Source organism: Calonectris borealis, chromosome Z, assembly GCF_964195595.1.
Source record: "Calonectris borealis chromosome Z, bCalBor7.hap1.2, whole genome shotgun sequence".
Taxonomy (NCBI): domain Eukaryota; kingdom Metazoa; phylum Chordata; class Aves; order Procellariiformes; family Procellariidae; genus Calonectris; species Calonectris borealis.
In genome coordinates this window covers 58,813,484-58,837,462 of record NC_134352.1, presented here as the reverse complement: position 1 = coordinate 58,837,462, position 23,979 = coordinate 58,813,484, and the positions used below count along the sequence as shown (strand labels likewise).

At 35.9% G+C, this 23,979-nt stretch overlaps 1 protein-coding gene across 13 annotated transcripts in view; it reads right to left on the bottom strand.

Moving 5' to 3' along the window:
- The window catches only part of FCHO2 (FCH and mu domain containing endocytic adaptor 2), a 93,609-nt gene that overhangs the window by 11,922 nt on the left and 57,708 nt on the right, over positions 1–23,979 (bottom strand). For 4 of the 13 annotated variants that reach the window (XM_075137631.1, XM_075137628.1, XM_075137632.1 and 1 more), the window contains 11 exons: positions 19,177–19,231; positions 16,445–16,623; positions 15,858–15,872; positions 15,419–15,443; positions 14,623–14,665; positions 13,822–13,916; positions 9,646–10,155; positions 7,956–8,059; positions 5,326–5,455; positions 1,438–1,549; positions 663–818 (listed from right to left, as the gene is read on the bottom strand). In XM_075137631.1, coding sequence (XP_074993732.1) covers positions 663–818; positions 1,438–1,549; positions 5,326–5,455; positions 7,956–8,059; positions 9,646–10,155; positions 13,822–13,916; positions 14,623–14,665; positions 15,419–15,443; positions 15,858–15,872; positions 16,445–16,623; positions 19,177–19,231 — 1,424 coding nt within the window. Of the gene's footprint in view, positions 1–662; positions 819–1,437; positions 1,550–3,649; positions 4,472–5,325; positions 5,456–7,955; positions 8,060–9,645; positions 10,156–13,821; positions 13,917–14,622; positions 14,666–15,418; positions 15,444–15,857; positions 15,873–16,432; positions 16,624–18,397; positions 19,073–19,176; positions 19,232–23,979 lie in introns of those variants that run through there. The other 9 variants (XR_012671021.1, XM_075137630.1, XM_075137639.1 and 6 more) reach the window with 9 other exon arrangements.

Here is a 23,979-nt window from a genome sequence, read left to right as displayed (position 1 = left end):
TATTTTAGTAATTTAAAACATGTAGCATCTAAAAACATTTAACTAATTTTTAAATAATTTCCCCAATAAATGAAACTGCTCAGCTGAAACAGATCTCTGCTAAATATTTACAGCTTTTATAATTGTTTTGTTTTTTTTTTAAACACCTCCAAGTGCTGTGATTTCAACAATCATCCTACTCAATCAGCAGCCTTTTTCTTAAGAATTCTCCCAAGCATGCCGCTACACACCTGAGATACAGTTATGTAACGGATCAGATCTACTATAGAAATGATACAGCTTAAAAATACACCAGTAAGTGACAAATGAGATTAGGTGTAGCTCCTACTACTTGTTTTCCATTTAAGGCTACTGTTTCATCATTTAATCTTACCATTGTTACTATTATAAAGAAATCATTTATAAAATGCATGTAAAAACACAGCTACATTTACAAATTATTTTTTATGGCTCCTGTTATACTCAGCACAAGTTTCAAGTCCAGTAATCACTGAGATTTTTAATGGTGGCAGTGGAGAGAACTGACCTGAACAAGATTAATTCAGGAATTAAATTATGTATAAGCAAATCAACAAGACTGTAGAGAATTTTGATTTACATATACAACAACTCACATTTTACAAATCATGTAGTTTACTATTATATTAAAAAAAATACAAAACCTGTATACAAGTTGTGCATTTGGAAGAATCTGCTCTAGTTTGCTTGTGTTTTTTACCCTGAAGCAGAGCACAGCTGGAGATGGGTTGCTGGTGAAGACTTTAATAATCCCACTTGGGAATGATACTGTCATATCACCAGTAATCTTCACAATACATCTAGAAGAGAATGAAAACATCAGTTTCATTGCAACTCATTAACTGCCTAGTTTTAATATTAATTTTAAAGCAATCACTGTACTTTCACAATCTGATGAACTGAATTAAAAACAGAAAATCAATTTCAAATGAGAGTAATGTGGCACTGTGACAATGTACTATCACTTTCAACTTGGAAATCAGATGAAATAAGTAAAGAAAAAAGTTTAGCTGATTAAGCATACAGTAGTCTTGGTAGGTATTTTTCAGGCTTTGGAAACATGGCACAACTATGCTTAGGCAAGGCCTAAGTAGCATAGCAAGGGATATGACAGACAGAATGAGGTGCTTTCAGCTGCCCAAATTTACATGTAGCACCTATCTGACTATGAAAAAAACCCTTCCCATTTTCAGTGCTCTCATTGAACACATTTTTGTAAAGCAGGGATACATGAACTCCTATCGGGATGCAGGCCAACACAGAGCAATAAGCCACTGTTGTCACTTATACCAGAGAAAAAGACCCCTTTGAATCCCCCTTCTAAGGTATATACATTTTCTGCCAAAATATTAAAAGTAAAACCAGTGTGTTTACTTATTGTAACTTATTACATTCAAAACAGTTCACTATTTAACTAACTTTGTGGGATCTGCTCCTTTAAAGTAGGCGTTAACAGATTCAGTAAGGGCTACTGCAACAGGCAAGGTGTCCTGGTTTCCAAGGCTGACAGGGCTGGGACCACGTGAAACACCTAGAATACATACAGTGTATAGTTTTAATTTTCAAAAAGCTTAGCAATAGATTTCAGAACGGTTGACCACATCTGTAATTTTCCACAAGAGGTTACCACCATCAAGGTCACAGTAGCTTCTAAAGTATTACTTGAAAAGTGTGTAGAAAAACATGAACATAGTACAGTACAATCACACCATCAAAACACTGCTTATCAGCCTAAGAAAACAGGACTATCAGTATGACATTATGTAAATGGACAGACACAAGGAAATACATATGAGACAGAGGAACACTGCATTAAAATGGCTGCTAATGAAAGTGAAGTCAACAGATCCAATGGAAATTAGACATTGACTAGAATACTTTAAAAAAAATCCCTACTGTATGCTTCTTGTATGCAAAAATGTACGATAAAATAGTCACGGAAATGCAAAGAATTCACTTACAGTATGCATGAACTTAAATGCAAATACATTAATATTACCCCAGGTAAGAGAACATTCTTTTAACTATTTCAGCCAACAAAGATTACAATTCCCAAGCAGAAATTGTTGGAGAAGTCTTCACGGATGCCTGTGCCAACACAACACAGTTCCAATGCATAGCTATAAAAATCAACTTAGATCTCATGCTAAGGCTTTTTGAAATGCGTGTGTACAATTGACAAAACCAGTTGCCACAGGCTTTTACTTTTCACCAATTTATCTCATTTGTAGTCCCTCAAATACATCTCAGAGAAATGTATATACGTATATATAGATTTGCTTTGGTGTTCCCAAAAAACAGTAAAAATAGTGTTATTCCTAATAAATTTCACTCTTCAGTCAAGAAATCAGTATTTGTCTTTTACCAGTAGGTATATAATTTATATATTTGCAGTACTCTGCACGATTTTCAAATATCAATATAAAAATATATGCAAAGCCATTTTAAGTAAAAGATTTAAAAAATAAATTATACATCTGTAAACAATCTGGCATAATACAGGGTAATCACTCCTATCTGCTCTGCAATTGTTTGTTGTTCCTTAGTAAACTGGGGGGAAAAGGACAATAAACGGGTTGATCCCGTCAACCATAGTACCACATCCATTGAGTGCACATTTTGGCTTTGGTGGAGAATACGTCTGGAGTTCAGTATTTCACCACACAGAATTTCTGGTTGTTGTTAAATCATTATTTTATTGCACATTTGCTTTTTGAAATAATGATTTCTGGATTCCTGAGACTGTTGAGAATCACAGTTTTTATTGGTAGTTTTCAGGGAGAGAAAGAAAACTTTGGAAACATGACCTATGTATTGTCTGAAAGAATAAATAGAAACAACCTACTGGTCATATTGAAAAAATAAATAAATCAGTGTTTTGTCACCAGCATTATAATGTTTCGTTCATCTAAGAATTTTTGGTTTTGAACCCTTGTGACTAGAGTATCGCTCTTGATCTAAGGAGGCCTAAGTGTTGCACTATGATTTTTTTTTTTTTCCCCCATGGTGCTGAGAAGTATTCTGAACATTTTACTACTTTAAGCAAGAAGTCATGATGGAGAGTGAGGTATGAGGTAGCAGAATTAGACCAACTCCTATCTTTTACTCTCTTGGTTGGTCATAAAAAGGGCAAATAAACAAACCTGATCAAATGGTTTTAGTTCAGTTTAGGAACAAAGATTCAGACAATTTTAATATTGGCTAAATGGCCAAAGTAAAATTTATTTTAAAAAAAGATTACCTTTATTATATGTATCTTCAAAGATTTGTATTATATGTAAATATAAAAACATTTTTACCTACTTGTCTTATGAGAATAAGGATTGTCAAAGTAAAAATATATTCACTTTACTTGAAAGAAAGTAGTAATGACAAACCGAAGAAGCAAGACCAAGTTTCAGCTTGTTGGGGGCGGGAGGATAGACAGAAGATTACATTATATGAAAGTGGTTATATCAAGTTTTGGTGATTTCAGCAACCTATAACTTGTTAAGTAGTCGAGCTTTCAAGTTGAGCCAGATACCAGAAATAGCTGGAGAAACTTGTTTCAAAAGAAATACAATTTTATTAGGTGTAGTGTATTAGGATGATTAGTTAACATGTAACTCTGCTTTGAGTACAATACCTGGTGGTGTCTCACAAAGCTTTTCAATTGTTGGAAGATTCCCAATCAAAAGATCATCCTCTATTACATTTAAATGAAACAAAACATTGCAAGAAAACAAAATATTTCAAGCAAAAATAGATGTTAAAAAATCAATGTATCAATATATAAAAAAATCAAAACATACCTTGCAAATTAAAACAAAGCATAAAAGAAACATTCAATTATGTATGCCTTAAAGTTTGCTTGGAAAAAGATAATTAGAGTCAACTCTCCATTATTCAGAACAAACAGGGTAAGGGAAACACCGGATTGTGCAAAAGTCAAAAGAATACAGACAGTAGTGCAGAGTATATCCTCATGCCCAAAAGTCATTCAACCGTCTGCACTGTCCTTCCCAGCTCTCCAGTACTATTTAATTCATACAGTCAGTGCAGATGGAACTGGCCTTGTTTGTTTTTGCTAGGCCAGGTTAATAACCATGTCAAACCTTGGTGTCAGCACACACCTCCTTACCTCTTCCCTCACCTCACGATTTCTGTCACTGTCTCCAACAATACACACACACAGAGCTGCGGCTATTGATGTTGCTGCCACCAATTTTTGGTTCCTTGGCACCAGTGCTGAGGCCTGAGGATGTGAGCCTGGATGGGCTTTGGCAACCAAAATATCAGTTATCTTTCTGTGATGCTTCTCAGCATTTGGGAAACTGGTGGACACTGAACTGTAGCAGCTAAGGCTGGGCAGACCTTACTAGCTTTGGTCCTGCACAGGGTGGAAACAGCTGCACTGCTTTCAGTGCCGAACTCCCACTAGAAGCTGTGCAGATGCTCTCCTGAGCTGCTGAGCCTGGGCGAGGAATCCTTGGCATCAGTAACATTCACAGACATTTGAGTTAACTGGGTGTTAACTCAAGAATCTGATTTAACTTGGGACTAAAGTGGTAATACTATTCAAGAATGAAATACCTCAATTCTGCTAAAGAAACAAGTTAAAATGTCTTTAAACCCCACCCCCCTCAAAAGCCCCTAAGTCGTCTTCTTTTCATTTGTTGTAACCAAATACCAAAACTGAAGGACTTTCCTTTAAAAACATGAGAAAACCTGAAATTAGTAGCAACACATGAAGACTAATTTGCTTTTCATCTTCATCTTTTTTGTTTGGTTGTTTGTTTTGCTTTTACTAAACATCTGTGTTTAGCTTATATACTTCACTAACTTGAAGAAAAAGATGCATTAGTTTAATTTTTTTGGAAGCTGCAACTACAGGATAACAAACAAAATAAAAAGAACATAAAAGAACTCAATTTTGCGAACATTTATATTCATTCAAATTTATCAGTATCCCAAAATATTTCTGCACCTATACAATAATTTCTTCTGAACAAATACATGATAACACATTGTGCTTGATGAATGGCTATAAGAGCATACCAAATAAGAATTCATGGAATATTAATTTTGAAAAATATTTCCCTAAAGAACTTGCCATAATTGGATCTATAGTCTAATCTAATTAAATCCACTGTCCTGTCTCTCAGTGTCATTTAGAAGCAGGTGTTGCAAAGGATGCTTGAACTACCTAGACTGGACTCACATATTGGAACAACTAACTCCAATGAATGGTTTTCCTAACACTGGGTGGAACCTAGTGGCAGAATTATGCTATTTCTAAAATAAGTTAAAATGGTTAATTTAACTTACCAACTGTAGGTGTGTTTGCTGCACTGAGGGAAGCAGAAGAGGATATTGAGGAAATGCTCTCCGCACGTGCCAACGGAGCTGCAGGAGGTGGACTTGAGTTAGAGGTCAACGGAGGGCTGAATGGCCTAGGCTGAATAAAAGAGATTACAAGAGTATTACACAAAACTGGTTTTAAACAAGTGAAAACTGGTTTTAAAGAGTTTTAAAGAATTGTAAATAGAAGAGTTCTTCATTTCATGCCCCAATCGATTTCATAGTGTTTCTCAACATAGTTCCTTTAATGCTTTATCTACCCTAGTTTTTAGTGTAAAACAGAGAACCCACATTTTCCATTGGAATCAATTCATTATTTCATAGATAATCATTATTAATTTTTTGCCTGGGTAGTTAAGTCTAATCTATTTGATTATGTAGCAGCCTGTCAATAATTGTGCTATAACACAGTAGCAGAACCTAAGCCTACAGCCCTGTGTATGTGTGCAGCAAATGTGGATTTACAGAGCTAAAGGAGAGCTACTAACAAACTGGAAGTGAGTCCAGCAGAGGGCAACTAAAATAGTTGGGACTGGAGTACGTGAGAGAGAGGGACAGGCTGACGGACCTGGGTTTGTTCAGCCCAGAGAACAGAAGCCTAAGGAGGGATCTACTAGCAGTCTTTTACTAGCTAAAAGGGGGTACAAAGAAGGCGGAGTCAGGCTCTTCTCAGAGATGCGAGAGCTGCAGCAAAAGAAATTTCAGCTGAACTTGGGGAAAAAATTCCGTCTTGTAACCATGTGGTTAAACCCTGGGACAGATTGCCCGAAGAGATTGTAAGATCTCCCTCTCTGGAGATTTTCAAAACTCAGCATGTTCCTGAGCAACCTGATGCAATTTTGAAGTTGGCCCTTCTTTGAGCAGGAGGTTGGCCTAGAGATCTTCAAAAGTCTTTTCCATCCTAAACCTCTGGATGGTTTTATGATTCACTTAACTGTTAAGGTATTAAACTAACTAATGATAATTTTGGGATTAACCTATCTAAAAGTACTGGAACCCCTGAAGCATCTATTTTGGCTGGCTAACTGTTTTTTTTAATTTTATTTTATTTGTTATATCACACCTGTTGTGGGTATGTGGCTTTTATACAGACTATGGGAATTGGAAAAGGAGTTGATATATAATGAAGACAACTGACAATCTTTCACTTGTATCCAGATAATAGCCAGTTTTTAAAACAACAGTATAAAATGAATGTAGCTTTGTGCAGAATCATACTTTATAGCAGAACAGTACCAGCTAAATTCTTCTCTTTAATTATGATGACATGAAGAACAGATTCCTTGGTCTAAGAGCAGTTACTACAATTTTATATTGGAATGAGAAAAGAATCTCAAAATGAACCCTATTCTGACCTTATGGAAATGCAAAACAATACTGAGACGGGTACATCTGCCTATGGCTATGTCTGCCCTGGCTCCCCACCGACGAGCATAGGTGGCCCCGGTTGGGGTGCTCTGCTTGTCCCAGGCAATTGCAAAAGCAGCGGGGCTGGGGCCGAGCACACCCTCCCAATCTGGGGATTTCTGAGGCCTTGGTTTCAGTAGCCACAAAAGGAAAAAGCGTGTTATCTCCTCAAATAACACAAAGCAGTCAAGTTAATTTGAAAAATGTTCAAGCCTCTATCTTATCTCATCTTGCAGCTCCTTCTGCCGATATTTTATTGTCTGCTTCGTGCAGACACACTGGAATTAAAAGAGAAAAATAAATGATTAGTGTAATAGCATGGAGCTTACTTAAATCCAGGCGACTGAGATCTAAGGATGAAACTCTGTCTTTGGGGTACTTGTGATTTTGCCAGTTTAAAAATGTTTCCATTTTGTCAAAGCATAAGACCAGAATTTTGTCCATAACAAGAATATGGTGAAAATACCTTGCTACTTTGAAAGACAGTAAGAGGCTCTTACCACAGTAACATTTTTCGAAGTCAGTAAGTCAAATGAAACCCAAAGAATCCCAATATTCACAGAGGAGATTAAGCATGGCTTGGTCTGATACGCTGCCTGGGTATTTGCATTCTTTGCCACATTCCTTATCGGCAGGTGGACCTGCACTGCAGGCAATAAGCAGAGATGCAGGCAGTGTGCAACCTCTCACTATCCTGATGGGCAGCTGCTGCAATCTGCCACCTCCCTTCTCCACCAACCAGCACTAAGGGCATGGAGAAGTCACAGCAGGGCTACTTGTATCAACACGTGACTGATAAAGATCTACTTAATACCATTCATTCCCCAAAGCTTTGGTGATATTCCTAAATCAGTGGAGCTTTGTTTATAACTTCACTAGTATTCCATTTTGAACATTTCAATCTCATACACGTGCTATCCTTTCATTATCAAATTGTTGATTTGTTCAATTAAAAACATTCAGCTGATGCAAAAATTATGTTTTGGATCTTTGTAGTTCTGTTAGGAATTATTTTGTTATAGTAATATAATTATCATGAACAACTTCCATGCCTATCTGGCAATGGTGAAAATCTGCTTATGTGATTCCTTGAACACGGCTGGAAAGTAACTCCACTGTAACAGTGGAAAAAAATGGTATATCTGAAGTCAAGTTACAATGAAGAATTAAAAAAAACAATCAATACATACTATTTCATTAATCCCACTAAGTTTCCCAGTAGACAGCTTTGGTCTTGAAGCAGGCCTTGGAGGGGGTACAATGCTGCCTACAGAAAGAGGAGTTGTGGGCCTTGCTGGAAGAAAGCAAATTGAAGAAAATAAATATTAGAAAGGTCACACTGAACACAAATACGTGCTTACTTGAATAGAATAACTGGAAGTTAGTTTCTATTAAAAGTTCCTATTTTACAAGCTCAATTTTGTAAGATTTACCACTAACCATAAATGCTTTTAAAATAGGGCCATGTGATGCCTTGAAAAGTGACTCTAAAAATGGCATCATGGGCTTTCTCATTGCTTTCAAATGATTTTATACCAACTACTCTTGGAGGTTTGTATGTAAAAATATGGTTTTACCTGAGTTTCCTTTTGTGTATAATCTATATGGATTCAGAATACAGGACAGTCTTTCAACGTCTCACCACAAACGGAAAATTCAGTGGAAATTCATATTTAGTCCTGGCTGACAATGGCATAACTCTGTTTACACCAAATTTTGCCCACTGAAATCCCATTGACTTCAATAAGTTACACCAGTGTAACAGATAAATTACCCTGTTGATTGTAAAAACACATTAACTCCTTATTATCTCTTAGCTGAGCTATCAGAAGTAAAAAGCAGTTAAAAAAATAATACCGCACCCACTTCTAAACCTAACAGAAACAACCAACAGATGGTGACAATAGTACAAAGATGTCACTTTTACAAAGTCACTTTTCTGAATAGAACGAATAGAACTCCAATGAGTACGCCAGATCTAAAATTAACTTCAAAATAGACTGAAATTCTAAAATATTACTATGTTGTTGCAGCACATCCTATTATCTCCCTCAAATGATTCTGGATGGGTCTTTTATAATTAAATCAGTTAATGTTACTTAAAATACAACTTTTAAGTATGGAGTTTTCTCAGGCATTCAGCATAACTCTGCTGTTGTTTAAGTACGGGAGTTTCATCACTGACTTGGGGAGAAAGAAATTAGGCTAATACCAACCACATCCATCTTAAGAGTTGCAAACTCAAATGTCCCCAGATAAATGAACTTCTAAAATATCAGTCATTCCTTTAAAATTCTTATTATGCCCCAAGACGACAGGGCATGCTAAACACTGAGTAGTGTGCTGCAGTACCACAGGTATTCAGCGAGTCATGGCACACTTGCCCAAATGCACTTTTTCTTTGCCCTCTTAGTATGTAGCATTACCGTGATACCATCCACACTTCAAAATACTGGGTGTTAAAAAGGAACAGTTTTAAATCCAATTCATTTAACTTTATTTAATCTGAAAATATCTATACAAAGCCATTTCAGAATGGAATTGTTTTTGCAAATTCAATCACTTAATCTTTGAGATCTCACTGCTGTCCCCAAAAAATACATTCCTATCACTAGAAAAGCAAAATTCTGCATAGTTAAGACAAAGCAATGCCTTTAATTGAATAATTTGAATTTTTCTTCTTATTTCAAGGTGAATATTTACTTCATTGTCCTAACTTTCAAGGAAGTTGGTGTTAACAAGCAGTTTAGTACATTCTAAGTTACTGAGTTAATTTTAACATCAGGTGAGTGATAATAACAAAAAGAAAAATGAGTCCAAAGCTTGCTTTTTGGAGTCAGTTATCCGCAAAGAGCAGTACACAATGCATGCTTGCCATACCCTTATTTGTATGAGCACAAGAAGACACTAAACTATAGTCCAGTAGTGCTGAAGATGATGCGGAAGAAATTTCAGCAGGAGTGCCAGTTTCTTCAATGAATAATTGTTCATGGCATAGAGTATTATTGAAAAGGTCACTTTGATCCTCAGAAGCACAGCTGTTGGAAGAATTCCCAAGCAAAGCAGAAGAGGCAAGGCAGGCATTTTCAGTTTTAAAATGCAAGATTTGGGGCTCCTTCTTGTCTGTGCTTGTGTGTCTAATTGTAAGAAGTTCATCAGCAAAGGAAATCCACTGATTCTGAGACCGTGAAACACAGGACAAAGTACTGGTACTCCCTGATGGCGCTGCTGTAACACCAGATTTGCACAAAGTGCTAATGGTAAAGTCTGGTGAGGATGGGCTTGTAGACCCAGAGTCTGTCTGGTGTCGAAGCAAAGACTGAGATACTCTACACCCAGGTAAATCAGTGGTAGATGAGGAGGAGCTCCTACTGTGCTCTTTTAGTGTAGCTGAAGGAAAAGGGAACAATTGAAACTAGGACCAACACTGAAAAGATAAAAATTTCAATATTCAAAAAAGTATTCAATATCCACTGCACAAGGATTACTAGCCAGCATGAAAAATTACTGCTCTACTAGGCTAAAAATCCCACTACTTACAAATAAAAGAAAAAAAAACCAGATCGCATATCACGTGTACTTCATTCATACTGCCAACTATGTCACTTTCCATTTTTCAAGTAAGCCAAAAAGTAATTTATTGTGTTTCTCTCCACTTCAGGCCCTACTTCTCATGACTTTCCCTATTCCTTTAACTTCCTTCCTTCCTTCGTGGTTTAACTTCCTCCCATCTTTGTCTTTTCCTTCTTGTGTCCTACTCCATTTTTGTTTCCTCTACATAGCTTTCTGCTTTTCATTTCTTTCAAAGTTATTTAGTCAAAAGTATCCTATCCTGTTCCTTCCAAACATTTTTATCTTCTTCCCCTTAGCATTTGTAATGGGAAGGCTCAACATAAATGTCTGTCTGGTGAATGAATAAAGACAACGCAGTCATGAGATCCTGTTTGATATTCTTCTGTCTGTATCAACCCGTGTCTAATGTGTAACTATATGTATAAGGCATCATCCACACCAGTTTATTTCTTCTCTCATCCTGTAGTCCTCAGGCTGCTGGAAAACAGGAGTTTTCCACAAGTATTCCCTGCACTTGGCTGTTGTCTGTTGCAGCAGATGACAACAGAAGCAGAAAATGCAAGGTTAGTAAATTCTCACAACATCTTGCAGATTGGCAAAGCTAGAAGCATCAGCAGAGTCACAGACAGAATCAAAAACGAGAGCAATATGTTTAAAAGTTCAGATTAAAAGTGTAGGTGTCCTCTCTAGAGTGGTCCTTTTGCCATGAACAAGTACATTGTCTAAGCCCACACAAACAGAATTTTTACACAGCTTTCCCTTTCAAACAGGTATTTTAAATATCATTCAAAGGCTTTAAAATACTACTCTAAATCCTATTCAAAATGTCCAAACCTATTTTAAAAATATGTATGGATGAAAATGAGGAAGATAAATAAAAAGCATTTTTACAGTATCAATAGCTGGCTAAAAAATGTCTGTTGTGTTTGTTCAAGATTACAAAGTTAACTTAAACTTCTAATAAAGCAGGTTTATTCATGGATGACCAAAGTTTACTTCTGTGCTGCATAAACCACTGTCTGCTCAAATACCATGGTAGTTTAAGTGTTCAATGATTAACACAGAGTTACGAAACAATATCTAAAGAAATGTTTTAACAGTAAAAAGTAATCTGTGGGACATGCTACATCATGATATGCAGATATGTATACAAAACAACTCATTTATGTAATTTAAGTTTTGGATTGAGATTTTCAAAAGCTTTAAGCATATAAGCACCTATATTAGGTAAGCTAAAGTTGAAGATAAAACACTGATTTCAAGGAAAATACAATCAGATCAAAGTTGTGTATTTTTTAAAGAGTTTAGAACTAAGCTGCGGGTTAGTGAGCATCAGAACTTGATTTAAGTAACAATATGACTTACATCGATCCAGTTTTTTTTTTTTTCCCCAAATGTATTAGTAATTTGCTATACTTTAGAACAGTCATTTTCTACTTAACTCCATGGATCATTTCACAAGTGTAAATATCTTAGTTAACTCCTAGAACAACAATCCTTTAAATAATTATTTAGTAGATAAAGGTTGCCAAGGCACAAATGTCTTATATCTAAAATCGACCTATGCCCACAGGACACTATATTCCACCAAATTCAATGAAATGTAGGGCTCTGTGCATAGGCCTCTTTCGCGTATAAGGGCTTGGGTAGATGACTCCCTCCCAGATACGACTACAGAGTATGTTACAGATCCCAATTACCTGTCACTACTCATCAGCCAGAGACTACTTTCTCCACAGTTCTGCTGCCAGGAGGGACTGTATGAACATTCTCTAACCTGCTTTGTCTTCCCATTCAGGCGTAGCAATAAACAAGTGGATACAGTAACAACCAGCAGCACAACAAATTAAGTATCCTCTGCCTTCCTCTACAGACTCCCAACACCAGACCAAAGCTAGCAAAACAGATTATTTTGAGAAAGCACCACTTATTTTCAGCATATTCCAGTAATATGTACCTCTATATAACTTATCCTTAAACATGTTACAAATTTGGATCCACTAGCCAATAATCTTGACTGGTTACCTAAGTGAGGAAGTGGTAATCTAATGATTTCTGTAAGCTAGATTTGTTAAAAACTGTAACTTTTAAGGAACACGAATTTGTAGTGAACGAATAAGTTCCACTTAAAACCCAAAGGGTTACATAGCAATGCTGGTTGCTGCTAAAAGAACATTACTAAGGCCAAGAAGAATTAACACTAGTTGTGCAGAATTCCCCTATTGATATATGTATGCCTCCTTACTGTTCTTCAATCTGTATGATCAAGCACAGAGGAAAAGAGCTAGAAAGCCATGACTGTGAACAAAGAAGTGAGGTCTATTATAATTTTTGGAATATGAATACCTAGCTAAAAGAAACAGTGAACACTTCCTTTCTCAGGCATGTGGGAGGAGAAGAGTCTCTACATTAAGACAGCAGGGGTTGGCAAAGAGATACAGGTAAAGTAGACTGAAAAGAACTATAGAAACAGCATATCTGCTACTGTTAGTAAATAGTAGAGTCTGCTTTAAATCCCCCGAGATAATCAACTGAATAATACAAAATTTAAATGAATACTTCTAGTAAGCAGGTCCTAACATAGCCATATCTGGTTTTGTTTCGCTCTTTCCTTCCTTTTTCTGAACTAGTTTCTCAACATCTCCTACTCTCAGCCTCTTCAACACACACACCCACTCGTGCTATTTTGCCTCCCTCTCCTTCACTGCCTTCTGAATGTAATAATCAATATTGACTATTTTTGTGATTTCCGCCCCCCCCATCCCCCCAAAGCCCAGGTTTCAGGAAAGCCTGCCACACTAAAATCCTCCAGAATCCCGCACCCCAAAATTCCCACGCAACATCTGCCCTCCCCCTCTACCTCCCATACTCCTCTGCCCACCCCTTTCCTCCCAATACCCCTGCTCTCAGGTGGTGCCAGGAACTCCCCCTTAATTCTAGTTTCAGTCCTGCCATTTTTATCCATCTCCCCTTGGATTATGCCTGCATATCTCCTAACAGAATCATGGTTTCCTCCAGGAAACAAGTTCCTCACAGCAAACCTCCATGGTGCCTTTGTAGTACATAGCTCAGACTTTCCTGGAAAGAAGAAACCCATCCCTATTCACAGCGCAAGCTCAGCTTGTCTCACAGTTGCTGCAACAACTTCACTTAATCTCCCAGCCCTACCAGCTGAAAAAATAGGATTATATTCTATGTGGTGATCATTTTTTTGGAAAGTGAGATAAGGTGATAAAAAAAGACAGAAGCAAGATAGAATTTTCCTAAGGTTTCTAGTGTTCCCTCTTCCCCCTTGCTATCTAGCTTGAAAGCCTGATAATACTGCACCCTCAGTTGTGTATTACTTATTAGATAGTCTAGCGCTTTACAAAATTCTTTCGTTTCGATAGTCAAAGCATGTCCCCTTGCAATAACTAAAAAAGCAACAACAGAACATCCCGAAGTATATAGAGAAAAAACATTTTCTACTATCAAATATTTTACCTGAGGAGGATGAGGATGCCAAGGAAGCTGAAGAGGAAGATTCAAGAGAACTGCTGAAGAGTGGATCCCATGCCAGGAGGTCACTGTTCCCCTTTCTATATTACGAGTTACAATTGGAATATAAATGAAAGATGTATATACTCATAAAAATCAAACTAGAACTTCAGAAGTAGTTTGATAATATAATAAATATAGCGATATGATAAATAAATGTGATAAATTCTTCTTTATTAGTTAGTCTTTGCATCTACAAATAAAAAGTACTTACAAATTGCAGGTCAAGGAACTGATTTACACATCAGGAAACTATCTGAACTGACACCATGGTGCAAGTTTGTGTTGGACATGCTTCACAATGCCCATTAAATGATTGTCATTTTCAAGGAGACATACATCTTCAAATCTATTTATATCAGTATATACATATATAAGCAATGTATACAGACCTGTCCAAATCTGGGGCTTGTAATCTTAAGCAATTTACCATGGAACACTATAGAATAGAAACTAAACCTGTCTTATTTAAAACCTGAGATTTTAATAAAAAACAGTATTTTGTAATCATGAAATTATAAATATCAATTGAGACAGATCACAATAAAGCAAATGCGTTAGAAGGGGAAAACAAATTAATAGAGATCTCCATTGTTACATAATTATTCCTTAACTCTTACGATGCAATAGATGCCTGACTTAAAATAGCAGTCAGCTGACATTTCCAATGAGTTTCCAAGTATTAGATCAAAATAAGACCAAATTCCTGCAAAACTGCATTTGACAGAATTTTAAATTTGAACTTACTCATTGGCTGGAGCAGAAAGCTTTGATTTTGTTAACTCTTCACCTAAGCAAAAGACACAGTATTATCACCAAAGCTGATCACACTCTAAAATAAAAATTCCAGCTTCATTATAAAAAGATGAATTTCTAAAGATGAAACCATAAATATTAATGGTTGCAGTTTGAAACTAATTATGAATTATTGAAATGGAAAAGAGAAAATGCATTATTTCCAATAATATAAATTCAGATACTCCGGAAATACCTTCTAACAGGAGAGGACTACACAGAGCAATGCATTTCGGGAGGAAGTGTTGTTCACTTGAAGTTTTTTGCTTAAATTATACTGTTTACATCAATATTATTCTTCAGCAAGTCTGGCTTGGTTTACCACTGAAAAAACCCTACAAGATAGAGACCAATGCTCTGTCCTCTATCTCCGGGGCCACGTTTTATGTGTTTGACTACAAAATAGAGAAGTGTGCTTTGCTGGTTTGTAGATCAATCTAAACTTGAGCAGATGGAAAGGTTTTAAGAACTTGCACAGGAGTCTTTTCCATGGGGTGCCCCCTTTGGCTCTTGGTTGTGTTCCTCATCACTGTCACAGACAGTCTCATCTGTTTCCCAGAATAGGGAACAGCCGAGTATATAGAAAAAGAAGAGGTCTCTAGAACTGACAAGAGAAATATTTTTTTCCTATTTAAAATACAGATACTTAAGAAGTTTATTTCTTCAACAATTAAAAAAAAAAAATCTATTTTCATGGTATGTTAAAAAACTAGCATAAATAGACTAAAAGTTAAGGATTCACACTTACTGGATGAATTGCGATTCATTTGTGCCTAAAACAGGAAAAAAAAAATTAGGAATAAATTCTTTTACCAGCTGTCAAATAAAACGTTTAACGGTCCCAGGGTTCTTATTGCCACTCAACTTTCTATGAGATACTTTGCTTTCAATGCCAGGCAAAACATTCTGAGCTTGCAGAAAACCAGACCATGAGCCAGGACAGAGCAACCAGTGCACACCACTGCCACACCAGTAAGAAAAGGTAGGAACAAGCATTGTAGAGCTGACAAAGGGAGCAGTATTACTAAATCCCTTTACAGGCTGGGGCAGAAAAATTAAACAGCTTATACATCACATGGAATATATGAAAAGAAACATTCCTAAGGTTTTCCCTGTAACTCCCCTCACATACTACACTTACTTGGTTTTAATTTAAAAACATGAATAAAAAGCCATTCTGTACTTACAGGACTGTGTCTCTGCTTTCAAAATGTGGGGGAGAAAAGAGAAAAATCATCATTATTATTTTAAGATGTTATGCACAATATTTTCCTTAAAATGAGAGCCATTCTTATTCTGATCTGAATATTCTACTAGCATACTTTAATACTATTTATTTGTAATATCATCTCATGGTATAAAGAATTATTCTGTGGATTGGCAGAATACATCAATAAAGCTGCACTGTAAATGTTACATGTATCCATATTATATGATCTGTTTTAAAGGTTTGTATATTATCAAATACTAACTAGTAAACTACGTTAAAAGCCACGCTCAGCTAACTCCACAATGTATTCAAATGTCTCATGGTGGCAACTGCAGAAGGACAAGGACTGAGCACTCCCAGGACTCAAAAGAAAGTTAAAATCTGAGAAGGGAGAATTACTTAATGTTACACTGCAATAAAGTGTACCAAAGTGCACAAGAAAAAAAGAATCATTGAACTTGAACCTAGAATAAATTCTGAACAGTAAAATATATGTTTACGCTAAAGATTCTTTACCACTTTTCTCTTCTACATGTTAAAAATACAAGGAACAAAATAACTTACAGATATTGCTGGAGAAAGAGTGATGTTCCCTATAGATACTTTTAATTCATCCAAGGAAGGCATGGTATATTGAGAGCTATTATTTGGCTGGACAGGTTTTATTTCTACATGGAACCTCCTGGGTTCATCATCTTCAGAGTCAGAATCACTGGAAGAATAGAAATGGTTCTCTTTGGTATGTTTTTCTCAGTTAAGGTGGAAATACTTCAAATTCATCTGCTTAATCCACCTCATAATTACGCTCTACAAAATGCTCATATTAAGTGAACACCACAGATAAACAATGCTAACCTTTTTGTGCGCTTATACAGACACTTCAAATATATCCACTGTCCAAAATTCACAACTCAGTTAAAATCTAGTTTTTATATTCCATTCGTCTTCGTAATGGCATTTTGTTTGGAAAGGCACTATGTCATATAACTAAACAACTGCAATATCTGTCATATAACTGAACAACTGCATATTTGAAGGCATCAGGATAAATTAAAGACTCTACAATAGCAACACTTCTGCATGTTAAATTTATGATCTGTAAGACACAACCAGGGCTTCTAACACACGTATGAAACATGTAGCAATCCTTTTAAACCACGTGAAGGAAAGCCCTAGCCTTTTTAATTAGCAGTGAAATGCCCATGGTACCTGTACCAAGCATTAACAGTAGGTTAGAAGCAGCAGCAGCGGCAGCCACCATTACTTGCCCCTTTTGCAGAGGGGCACTGAAAATTTTGCAAGAAAGGATGCCAGTTACACAGAAGGCTGCACAGTAAGCTGAACAACATCAGCTGCTTAAAGCACTGTCATCCTTGGCGAAAAAGGAATCACAATGACAACTCAGCCCTCAAAATAAGCAAAATATACAGATGAATCTAGCCTTGGTTCTTTATATGCACAGGAGCTGCAGTGAACACAAGCTCTGACAGGCCTATGCTAAGTCTTAAAAGATGTATTTGTTTTGACAAGAAAGAATTTGAAAATTTTCCTCTACTTAAACATAAAAGTTTTGTACTACCCATGGGGAGCATATATTCTATACATTGCTTCTGTTATTTTCAGTTAGAAATAGGCCAGCCATTTGAATTAAATTTCTTCAAACTATTCCCTGACAAAGATTAAACCCTGAACCCTAAAGACATTCCAAATCCATTTCAACTGAAAGAATCCCTGAGTCATGGTGAGGACAAAGTCAAATGTCTTCATCTTACAGCCTCTCTGTCCCCCCAAATGGGTCATATCTAGAAAAGGAAGTTTCAAAGACAAATCGTTTTTCATTTCATCAAAAGATCTCGTCTTGAAAGTTATCACTGAGTTTCAAGATTAATTTCCTACAAATCAGGCAGCTCTTGTAAAGTGCTTTTCTAACACTTAAGACTGGACTTATTAAGACTGACTGCCATTATGGCAAAATAATGTCCTCCAACAAATCATCTCAAGAGTTCCCATCGACAGAATATTTATTCATTCTTGGAGGTTAAAGGAGGAAAGGAGGAAGGGAACTGATGACTTCCTGAATCTGGTCAACATTTTCAGAAGCTGAAATAGTACCTTGCTGACAGGGATTGCAAATCATTGAGCTTTTTCACTGAGTGTATGGCCTTTTCTATTGTTTCACAACAAAAAGGATAATGTAGAAAAGGATGCCCAGATGAATCATTTACAAAGCATGAATGTTGTTCACTCATCTCTCCCTTTCATAAATACATGCAAAGCATGAAATAATGCCCCTCTCAGAACTGGATAAGAGTCTTTCACTTTTATATCCGTTTTGTAAATGGGAGATAACACAAACTTCTTTTATCATTACAGGAGTCTTCACTGGGGGCAACAGAGGCATATTCTGCACAGTTGATGAAAACAGAGAAGCTATGATGATGGACTGGCCCACTTTAAGGTGCTGTTAACTGCCTAAAAGTTTTCACAATTTAAGATAATTGCAAAGTTTAAGTTTACCTTTTATCTGCAGTACCCAGAGAATTCAGTGAATACATTTCCAAAAATGAGCTATCTTGCTATATTAGGCTTGCTTAGATCTACAGCAATTATTCCCAGCTCTTAAGTAGAGCTTCCCTCTGTTTCTGATGGGAGGAAAAAACAGGACAAGAATTTTTTCCTTCAAAGGAAAAGCAGAGAAAAATCACGAGACTCCATAAAAAATGACTCCTAACTAAAATCTATTCTGCATATCAAAGCTATTATTAAAAAGACAATAAAAGCTAGAAGCACCAATTACAAATGGCATGTGGTGTAATCACTTCATTAAGTAACAGAAATTCTATTTCTAGACTGCTGGAGCTCCCTATCTTTTTAATGGTGTTATAAAAATGTGGGAGGGTGCAGGTATAGAACAGATAACCACTCCGCATGCTTAAAAAAGTTTACAAACTTTACTTTATAAACTTTCTGAGAGCTTTTCAAGGACAAAGATCTGCACGGTCACCTTAAAGCTTTTGTTCAGGCTTTTTTTTGTTTTATTTTGTTTTTTTACTGTCAGACAAAAAACATCCTCTTAAAGTTCCCAAGATATCTGATCTAATCTTTAACATTTTCACACAAAATCTAGACAAAATCTTGTACATTTTGCAAAAGCTATGAACATAAGAATACAAGGTTGCAACATAAGCATGAATGTCATTCATCTTCTTTTACTTAACGCTTTAATCGGTACTTTCTCTCTGCAAAGAATTGTAGTAACATCAAATAACTAGGCACAGTAATACTGAAAAGGATATCCTGTGTTGCTTCTGGTTTAATGCTGTATCCTTCATCATCTACATCAGGAATGTTCTAAAAACAACAACAAAAATTATGATATTGTCAAGTACCTAAAAAACCATATTGTTCTTACATCAGACTGAATTTTATATCATTGACAAGTTAAAATTTGATTATGACAGCTCATGAAAGTCATTTTTATTCACCATTAATTATTACAGTTGTCTCAAGTTATGATCTTTAGTTCAGAAGTAGCATGACAAGATATCTCAGGAACAGAAAACAACCTCCAAGTTTCCTACGAAAACTGGCAAGTTTGAATGCATCTGCTTTTACTGGTACTCTATCAAAAAGGTCAGAAACAAACAGAAGCATTTTAGCTTTGCTATTGAGTGTTAAATAAGCCTACAGTTCTCTCGGTCCCAAATATTTTCCCAATTTCTACTGCTAATTCTCTCAGCTGAGTCACTGGAGGCTCTGATGGTGCAGGAGCAAAACCTTTCCTAAGTACTACTCAGTACTTTAATATGTGAGTAAAAGCATTTCAGGTTACACAGGTTGCAACTTCCTTTCCCCCCTTGAAAAGACAGCAAGCCTGCACTGTTGCTTTAGCAAAGAATATCTTTATTTAAAAGGCATGGATGAAACTTAAATACAAGTGCTCCAAATCAGGTTCCAAAGCTTTTCTTTACACATCTCCAGCACCATCCTGGATTTTCAGACTTGTTCTGTTTTTCAGTTCTTGCAGGCAATTAAATATAAATTGTAACAGAATTATGTTAAAATAATTTAGAACGCTTAGCTAAGCACTTAGTTTCATAAAAAAGTTTTGGGGCAGAGAGAAATAAGTCTCTAATATAATAATCTAAATTTTAAAGATGTGCAAAAACCCACACGCGTGTGTATTATATATAAAGGGATAAACTTGGATACACAGCTACTTTCCCCATTCAGAACAAAAAAGCCCACTCATGACTTTGTATGCATAGCTAGTTTATGTGAACTGCTCAGATGCCTCAGTAAGTTTATCACAAAAAACCACAACCCAAGTGCCTTCAAAATGTAGTGATTTCACCAGTTATAAATTTATTATTAAAATGAACAAGATTCATATAAAAAAGTGATGTATTCTAGTGTACCAATCAGTTTATTCTACCAGAAAGTAGGTACTGGGAGGCAGTTTGACTAATAGAGACATGTGCAATATGGCCAACATATACGTTGCTGTTATAAGTCACAAGTTATAACAAAATGATTTACACTAGAAACTTCAAGTGAACTTGCAAGGAACCACTTGACTTCACCAAAAATTTGAAGCCAAATTTAAAGAGATATTCACTTTGAATAGCTTTTGAATTACAGAGGAAGATAAACATAAAATTGTAGCTGTCCCTCTATTCCTTTTACAGATATCACAAATGGGACTTCTGATATCTTAGTAATGATTGATTCTATTCTGTACAGCTCTCTAAATCTAGCACTCCTGAATTAAATGGAATGAATTTAAGCACAGGTCAAACTTTCTGCTAAGAAGAGAAATACAATCCTGTATAGGAGATGTAATACTGTATCCAATTAAATAGCACATCAAACTAAGGCCAAAAAATAATCTTTAAGCTCAAACCTTAAAATATGGAACATATAGATGTAATTTCTTGTAAGATTTGGACTTTACTGCTATTTGATTAAAAAAAAAAAAAAAAGAGAAAGAAAAAGAACTGAACAAAAAAAAAAGTAATAAGAGTAGGATCACACGGTCCAGTACCTTAGCTCTACTTGCTCAAATCAGGGTTCTTAGCTACGCTTGACCTCAGGCTGACCTTGTTTATGTACCAAAAAACACTAATGAAACTTGACATCAAAGTAAACAGAACAAAAACATATAGCTAGAGGGTAGGTACATTTTCCTACCATACCACAACTTCTGAATTCTGAAATTATTTTAGTTGTCATACCAGGCAATTTTCAATAGATCAGAATCATTCATGGTTAAGATAAATTGAAAACCAACAAAAATCTTTAAATATACAACATTTAGTTTTTCTTCCAGCTGGGCCATATATGTAAAGGATATTATTACTGGGCACACACAGCATGCACAACATAGCTGGCAAATCTGACGATTTTGATGTAAAATTGTGAAAGAACTTAGTTTGCAGAAGTTACGTTCATTGCATTATTTTTAATTTACTGAGTAATCTCTAGCATAAAGTAAATCCTAAGAAAGCACTGGAATCTTAAAGTTCTTAAAGTATTAAATTTCTTTGTGAATGTTTTCATGTTAATTATTTCGGATCTTGCAAAGATATTTGAATGATCTATTCCTCAGCAATGGCACTTTACCATGTAGCCTGTATTCGTAACTTCAGACAAAAAGTCCAAGTTAATACGTACATAACAGAGATGGATGCTTTACAGCTTAAGTTCTGAACACAGGAACTGAAAAATTCCTTGCTTCTTTTTCAGCAGGCCTACATTACCATGTTTTTCTAACACTGTGCAGAAAACTTGTACTTATTTTTTTTTTCCTATTTCTAAAATTTACATATATGTAATTTAAAACATCTGACTCTACACAGTGTATAGAGTCAGAAATCATCTAATACGCTTTGTATTTCCAGCTTTGTCAATGATTCAGATTGATCTTGTACCAATTTATGATCATTCTTAAAGCACCTTCTTCTTTCATTAATGAGAAACTGAATTTATATTTTTGTGTAAACCAATAGAAGAAAAGTGTGGAAGAGATACTTAATGTACCTTTGTATTGACAAAGACAAATCGTGTCACATACAAGCAAAACGGTACCTCAAAATCTTACTTACAAGTTAAGTAGTAACTTCAAAACATTGTTTTCAATATTTTGAACGGTTGAACAGGTGAACGGTTCTGCTTTCTGAAACATCAGAATTTTATTTACTAATCTACATTTTGTAAAAGTGCTAGAGGACACAGCATTTTGAGAGAGGTACATATTCACGAATCTGATGTTAATGAAGCCATTTACATTTACTTGACTAATTCTTACTCCGTTCTCCACACTCCTACAGTTACAGAACTATACATTATATTGTGGATAACAATGCGTCTTTTAAGTATAAGGCACACAATACGGACAGACCTGATTTGCCTACCATGCTGATCAGAGGAAAAAATACAACCTTCATGTATATATGTGTCATTTTTGAACTTCAACACAGGGGAAGATGATCTTTTGCAAACAAGTAGTTATTAATATGATGGGGATAAAGGTCTGGTCTAGTCCCCTACCCAAACACCCACGTCTTTGCAGTAAAAAAAAGCTCAATATGGATGTGAATTGAATTCTGTGGAAGTAACTGGAAAGGTGGACTTCCTTGGAAGAAGGTTTCACATTCTCAGAGGTTCTGTTAAGCAATTAAACATATATTTTCCCTGTGTTTGTAGATGTAATACATCACATTACTAATTAAGGTATTATATAGTCTTAAATGTACATTAAAAATTCAGGGCTTATAACTCTGTCTTTGCATTAATGTGTTCTATGAACTTTCTGGGGTGAATAATTTTTTAAAGAAATAAAACATAAGGACATAATAAATAACAAAGTAAAACTGCCTATCCAAAAAGCATGAGGAATAAGCATTCTATTGCCAAAACTTATTTTTTGAGTTTTGGTAAATACTTTGTCTCAGTTTTCTTGCTCTGTCCCATTTGTCATCCAAAAGCAATGGAAGAAGCCACACCATTACTGTGTTATTAATTCCTCTGGGCTATATACAAAGGACAAGAGAGGAACACGTGGAGCATATTGCAGTCTAGCTACTTCATTTGGCCCTTCCTTAGCAATGTTAGCACTGCTTACAGGTTGGTCATCGGTCAAGAAGCAAAGAACCTCCACTACACTTCAGCTTGATTTCTGTCTATTTTCTCTTCTCCTGGTATATTTACAGTGGTTATGAGAGCTCCTTATCAAGTTTTCCTCAGGGTTTGCTTCAAGATACTGCGCAGCTGAACAGCTCACTGTTTCTTTTTCTGCCAGATGAACTTTCTACCATTTTACTGAACTGGACTGACTTCCTGTAATCCAGATGAGGACCGAAGTGAACTCAACGTAAGCAGCTGAAGCTCGTAGCCTGGAACAAGAGAAAAAAAAGCCTCTCCACTTTTGATATATTTGAGATGTAAATTTTACTTAGGTATATCCTTAGGTTAAGCGGAGGTATTACATATTATCAGCCTGCTCTCCTTAGGGTACCTATTAACTCAAAAGACATGGAGGAAGAGAGTAGCCAGTCAGTTTCTTCCATTGCCAGAGATGCAGAAAGAAAAAAAATAAAAGGTATTCAAAGTGCCCCTGTCTTGTGCTGTGACTAGAGCCTCATACCCTGTATCAATGGCAGCTATTCAAAATATGCCAGAACTAAACTTTACAAAATGCAAATAAAGAAAAACATTTGAATTTCACTAAATATAAGGCTACACTTGTGTTCCACTAATTAGAGTTTGATGGTTCCAAATTCAATCAGTCCCCAGCAATAAAAATGGTGTAATTATGCTACATTCATATGTAAAGAGGTTAATGAAAAGTTTTGGATGCGTTGATATATTTGTTTGCATTCCAGTTTCCTATGAAAAAAAGTTCCAGTCTTATGTTCTGTGCATCTGTGGCTCCATTCTTAATTACTTTTGAACTTACTGGACAATTTCAAATGGATTTGACAGACAGAACAGAGGACTCAAAGATAATTACATTACTACAGTCTTCATGAAAATAGGCAGTCAAGTAGAAGAAGGAGATCTGCAAGTATCCCAACCAAAGGAAGGGTTGCAATCCAAAT